This window comes from Thalassophryne amazonica, chromosome 13 (assembly GCF_902500255.1).
Source record: "Thalassophryne amazonica chromosome 13, fThaAma1.1, whole genome shotgun sequence".
NCBI classification, from domain to species: domain Eukaryota; kingdom Metazoa; phylum Chordata; class Actinopteri; order Batrachoidiformes; family Batrachoididae; genus Thalassophryne; species Thalassophryne amazonica.
This window is the reverse complement of record NC_047115.1, coordinates 6447079-6453438: the sequence shown is the minus strand read 5'-3', so window position 1 is coordinate 6453438 and position 6360 is coordinate 6447079. Positions and strand designations below refer to the sequence as shown.

The 6360-nt window shown below is 42.1% G+C and overlaps 1 protein-coding gene across 3 annotated transcripts in view; it reads right to left on the bottom strand.

Annotated features, from left to right (window-relative positions):
* Positions 1 to 847: 847 nt before the first annotated feature.
* Positions 848 to 6360, bottom strand: part of arfgef3 (ARFGEF family member 3) — a 104453-nt gene continuing 98940 nt past the window's right edge. For all 3 annotated transcript variants that reach the window (XM_034184639.1, XM_034184641.1, XM_034184640.1), the window contains 3 exons: positions 5705 to 6090; positions 4954 to 5398; positions 848 to 1832 (listed from right to left, as the gene is read on the bottom strand). In XM_034184639.1, the coding sequence (XP_034040530.1) occupies positions 1641 to 1832; positions 4954 to 5398; positions 5705 to 6090 (1023 nt within the window). In that variant the 3' untranslated portion in view covers positions 848 to 1640. The remainder of the gene's footprint in view (positions 1833 to 4953; positions 5399 to 5704; positions 6091 to 6360) is intronic.

Below are 6360 nucleotides of genomic sequence, written 5' to 3'. Positions count from 1 at the left end.
CTAATTTATTTGCAAGAATCCCCCACAAAGTCTCTCTGTTAATAAAAGACATGTGCAGAAGAGGTTACAATTTGCCAAAGAACACATCAACTGGCCTAAAGAGAAATGGCGGAATATTTTGTGGACTGATGAGAGTAAAATTGTTCTTTTTGGGTCCAAGGGCCGCAGACAGTTTGTGAGACGACCCCCAAACTCTGAATTCAAGCCACAGTTCACAGTGAAGACAGTGAAGCATGGTGGTGCAAGCATCATGATATGGGCATGACAATGACCCCAAGCACACTAGTAAATGAGCAAAATCTTGGTTCCAAACCAACAAAATTAATGCCTCGCAGATGTGAAGAAATCATGAAAAACTGTGGTTATACAACTAAATACTAGTTTAGTGATTCACAGGATTGCTAAAAAAGCAGTTTGAACATAATAGTTTTGAGTTTGTAGCGTCAACAGCAGATGCTACTATTATTGTGAACACCCCCTTTTGTACTTTTTTTTTTTTTTACTAATAGCCCAATTTCATAGCCTTAAGAGTGTGCATATCATGAATGCTTGGTCTTGTTGGATTTGTGAGAATCTACTGAATCTACTGGTACCTTGTTTCCCATGTAACAATAAGAAATATACTCAAAACCTGGACTAATCTTTTTAGTCACATAGCACTACTATTATTCTGAACACTACTGTATGTCACACACACACACACACACACACACACACACACACACACACACACACACACACACACACACACACACACACACACACACACACACACACACACACACACACACACGCCTGTATTTATCCTTTAAGTGTTTCATTCCAAATGTGATCATCTTTGGACTTAAGACAAATTATTTAATCTGAAAATCTCTTCTTGGGTTCTGAGAAGTTGCAAGAGGCACTTCTTACTAATAAGTGACATTTTAATAAATTCTCATATTAACTGTTTATGTTCAAATTTAAAGTGGCATTTTTCGGAATTTATTTTTGAACTACTAAAATAAACTCATAACTGAAAGCTTTCAGAAAACAATCATTGTCTTGCAGAAAATAACGCTGATATTTCTTCTTTGTTTTCACGTTACCACTTGGTTTGAACTTTACATTTTTGTTGGGGGTCAAAGGAGTGAAGGAGTCACTGAGTGATCAGATTGCAAAACCACTCAGGCATTTTAAGGGCCATAAAATAAAATTACAATATTATAATAAATAATATTTTAAAGTTTGTTGCTGTGATAAAACAACAACCGCTTGTGTTAATGACGTCAGAACTTATTTCGTACAATCTTTCAACACACTTCGCACAATCAGATTATTTACATTATACCCATAATCCTTCATAATCTCCTTAAAGACTTCATTCTTCTTAAACACATTCTACATGATGTGAATTTTGTTCCAAATCTCATCAGCCAATCAGACTGCATATCAATGTGTCTCCAATCAATCACCAATCTCTCGTGGCGACACACGATGAGGTCACAGTGCTCAAAATAATCTCTGTTCAGTCAAGTCGCCACACTGCGGCGCCGTGACACGAATCGACTTCACGATCAAACTCTGCATCTGCTCACGTCTGTCACAGACGAGCCACGCCCCTCCTTCATCCAAAGCGCGCGTTTCTCCTCGCTGCAGCATCACACGATGATGTCATAAAGTCTGCCAATGCGGCCCAGCCACTCGCGCAATGCCTGGCGGACTCGTGCATCAGTCACATGACAGGACAGCTGGCTGAGGCAGGGGTAGAGTGCCGGCTGGAGCCCCAGGAAGGCAGAGTCAGACAGGATGAGGACCTGGTTGAGGAGAGTCAAGACCATGTTGGTCCACGCCTGCAGGGGGAGAAAGACGATCAAAACAGGTCAACAATGAGAAAAAGATCAATCACGAATAACAGAGTAAAAAAAAAAAAAAAATCAATACTAATGGATTATTGTTAATTTTTTTAAATCAAGATGAAATGTTTACTGTTGGGATGTTTATTTGATCTAATAATTCTGTGATCTTATTAGTATAACTTGCAGTAACCTCCTGTCCAGAGAGACCAGATAGACAGGTCAAAGACTGGTCAAAGAGACTGGTCAAAGAGACCAGATAGACAGGAGACGGAGACAAGAAGAAGAGGAGTGTCTCTCCCTTATTTAGCAGGAGCAGTGTTGCCACAGTTACTTTGAAAAAGTAATCCAATTACTGATTACTGATTACTCCTTGAAAAAGTAACTTAGTTACTTTACTGATTACTCAATTGTAAAAGTAACTAAGTTAGATTACTAGTTACTTTTTAGTTACTTTTCCCAGCTGCCAAAAACAACCCTCTGCCACCTCAACATGACAATGATACCTGTTTTGCCAAAACTCACTTTATAGTCACCCTTTCTTGACTTCAATGAAAATAAATACTTGTTTTATAAAAAGTAAAATAAAGACGTCTTTCTTGACCTCATATTTAACTGTTGACAGCACTGTAACAGTAAAACTTGCAAAAACGGCTTCAAAACTGGACCTTTAATCTAGGGGTGTTGTGGGGGGCACATCCCTGCCCCACGCCCCCATCCCATCTGGATTCGCCCCTGCTTTGGCGTTTGAGCACAAAGAATGGATAACATTTATTTATGCAGAAAACATGACCAGATTTACAGGTAAGAAAGTTTTATTGCGTTTTCACATCATGTGCTCCTCAGAAAGAGTGTTTAGGTGCATTTGAGTGGAAAAAAGTGTTAGTTGTTGACGCGTCGCGGAGGATCAGCTGTTTTTAACGACCAGATACAGAGTGGCTCAGCTCACAATTCTAAATAAAGGAGGAAAAACAGTATAAAAATGTCTTTGTAAAGCTCAGTGCAGGTGTGCTGATCACTGTGCTTTAAGAGGTGAGGACAAGTCGAGCAGCTGCAAAAAAACACGGATGAAAAGCTCACAGTTCGCTAGAAGTGGGCAGTTCAGTCGAACCCCGACCTCCTGCCCACGGACCAAGTTTAATGCTGCTATCGACCCACAATGAAAAATAATAGTAACGCACAGTGACATGGAGAAGTAACTTTAATCTGATTACTGATTTGGAAAGATTAATGCGTTAGATTACTCGTTATTAAAAAAAAGTGGTCAGATTAGAGTAACGCGTTACTAAGTAAGTAAGTAACGCGTTACCGGCATCACTGAGCAGGAGTCGGGGAAAAAACTACAGAGGATCTTCAGACAGCACAAAATCCCAGTATACTTTAAACCAGTTAACACCTTGAGACAGAAATTAGTTCACCCTAAGGACAGGATCCCTAGTTACAAACAGAGCAATGTAGTGTATTCTATCAGATGTCAGGAAAACTGTAACGAACACTACATAGGTGAGACTAAGCAACCTTTACACAAAAGGCTATACCAGCACTGCAGAGAGGTCGCCAGTGGACCTCAGTCTGCAGTTCATCTCCACCTTAAAGACACTAACCACACGTTTGAGGACAAGGAAGTTAAAATATTAGCCAGAGAGAAGAAATGGTTTGAGAAAGGGGTCAAGGAGGCATTCTTTGTGAAACATTTGAAACCCAGCCTTAACCGGGAAGGGGGTCTGAGACACGCTTTATCCCCTGTTTACAATGGGGTACTCAGGTCAAAGCAGTTCAGTCTTTTGTTCATGGTAATGAGTCATTCACGTCATCAGCAGAGTCATCAAGGGAGCCATCAGGAGAGGGTCCATCCCATCATTAGGAGGGACAGCTGCCCTGTCATTAGGAGGGTGCTAACTAGAGCACAATAGTTGCTAATTAGAGCTACTGTTTAGTCACTAGCCTATAGCAGTCGGCCTCTTGGTAGGAGGGGTCTGGTTAGGTTTAAAACTCCAGCTTTTGTGACTTCTTGATTATTCTTCTCTACAAGAGTCAAGACAGAAGTCAGACCACCAGAGCAAGAATTTTAGCTGAGGAAGCTTTTGCGATTTGAAGCGAAACGTCCTCGCGTCAAGTAACCCAGTCCAGTCGAAGATTCAAGCTTCTCTACTATGATGATACGGAATTTTATATTTTGTCTTACTTTTGGTCTGCAAACCAAATTTTAAACTTCTTTTGCTTACAAAATTCTACAAACAATTGGATGCCATGGCTCACCTTACCTGAGTCTCTTGTGTTTATTTAAGGTTTAAGAAGTTAATTCAGGTTTTTCTAACAACTACAATGGATTTTTTTTAACAAGACTGCTTGATTACAAAATCAAGACTAAAGGATTTTTTTAAAATCAAGACTAAAGGATTAAAAAAAATCAAGACTATACAATTACAAAAATCAAGACTAGTTAAAAAATACGAAGATTAAAATAAATCAATGCTAACAGATTAAAAAAAATCAATACTAATGGATTTAAAAAAAATAATCATTAAATGAATACAACAGATTTTTAAAATCAAAACTGATAAAAAAGACTAAGCAGTTACAAAAATCAAGACTAATGAGTACAAAAAAAAAAAAAAAAAAAAAATCAAGACTAAGGCACACGATACCAAGACAAACAAACTGCAAAAATCAAGATTTACAGATGACCAATTTAAGATCAATTATAAACTTGACCAACAGATTCCAAAATAAATTAGAATGGTTACAAGTTAGAACTGGTCCTTGATCCTGGTCACATTAGGAATCTGAAAACTCTTAAAAGTTTCAAGATTGATCAGTGCAACGGACGTTTGTCTCACTTTCTGCAAGTAAAGTAAAAAAGAAAATGAAACTCTTCAGGACGGAGTAAACCTAAGAAATCTAGGTCAACCTGCCTCGTAATCACCACCTTCAATCGGCCTTGATCATGTGATCGTCATCCAATCAGTGTCGCATATATTTGCACTCACTCTAGCTAGCACTAGTTAGCAAACAGAAGTTATTCTTCTTCTCGTATACCCTCCATGTGAACTTCCCATATTTTTGTCCCAGTTTAACCCCCCGTTGAGGGTGAACCCTGAGGTTCCTGCCGGTCTACCTGGATCTGAGCCTCGGCATCCCTCAGTGAGATGCTCTGAGAGCTGACGGTGGATCCCGACCGCGGCCTCTTCTCCTGCCTCAGGATCTCGGGCCCGGCGCTGACAGAGTGCCTGAGCGGGGGCCCGTGATGGTCCACGAGTTGCTGGGGCCTCTGGGGGGGCCTCTGCGGCTCCACGGGGCCCCTCCTCTCGCCCTGCTCCTTCATGAAGAGGTTGATGTGGCTCTGCTGCGATGGCTGCTGCTGCTGCTTCCTGCGTTTGTACTCCATCATCAGCTTGTTGATGGTTTTGTCCGTGGCGATGGTGTACAGTTTGTTCCCGGCAGTTTCCCACCATTCCTTCCTCCTGCCCTGTCCGGCGCTTCCTCCCACAGAGCTTCCCGACATGCCCGAGTCCCTCCTCTCTTCTCCGGTCCGGAAGTGGTGCGGCAGGCTGCTGGAGGAGCTGCGGCGAAACAAAATGATAAGAGATTTGACTGCTTGTCAAATTTGTACTTTTTGATTATGTTTAGACAATTTTTACTCTTTTTTAATGAAAATCTTGATCGACTCTCCACATATTGAACCTTTAACCCTGTGACTCTTGAGGTCACTCTCTGCATGATTTGGTTATCATTTTGGCACTCTCGATTAGTTATGGGAGCAAGAAATAATATCAAGATCAAAGGCACTGATCAGCTTTTATTAGGTTTGCCCACACGCCTTTAGTTGTGATAACATGACTGCACGTGAAACGTTCTGAAACGCAGACCTGAACCCCGGGCTGGGTGTGGGCGCGTCTCCTGGTGAAGCTGCAGTCGTGTCTGCCACCTGACACCTGGAACCGCCTTCTTCTGAGGGCGTCCCCCTTGCTGAAAGCCCGCTCACCGATGTGGGAGTGGAAGTCTCAGACTGGAAGAGAGGCAGGAAGAACAGGTGATCTCCTCCTGCCGCGCCTCCTCTCAGCAGCGGCGTCTCCTCCAGCGTGCTCTCCAGGTCCAGGTGCATCTGGATGTAGCTGTTGCACAGGTCCATGCATAGCTTGTAGAGTCGTTTCACCAGCCACGCCCAGTCGGCGCTGCCTAAAGGCTGCACACTGAGCAACGGGTTCGGAGCGCGCCACTGATGCCGTTTATCCCGTCCACAAGGAGGACTGACCTGGTGGAGGAGACGGACAGGAAGAATAAGATGATTTATCTTTTCAGTCGCAACACCTTCTTGCAGGACTATGAAGAGAAAGTGACTATGAATTTTTTTTCCCCCTCCGCTTGGGTTGTGTGTGTGTGTGTGTGTGGTCATAATGTGGATTTACCACAAATATCAAATCACAAACAAGTTGGGGACAGTTTGTGTTCAGACAGCACGCAACATTTTTTTCATGCAGATTACACAACCCACTGAGATTACAGAGCCTTGTGATGTCATAAA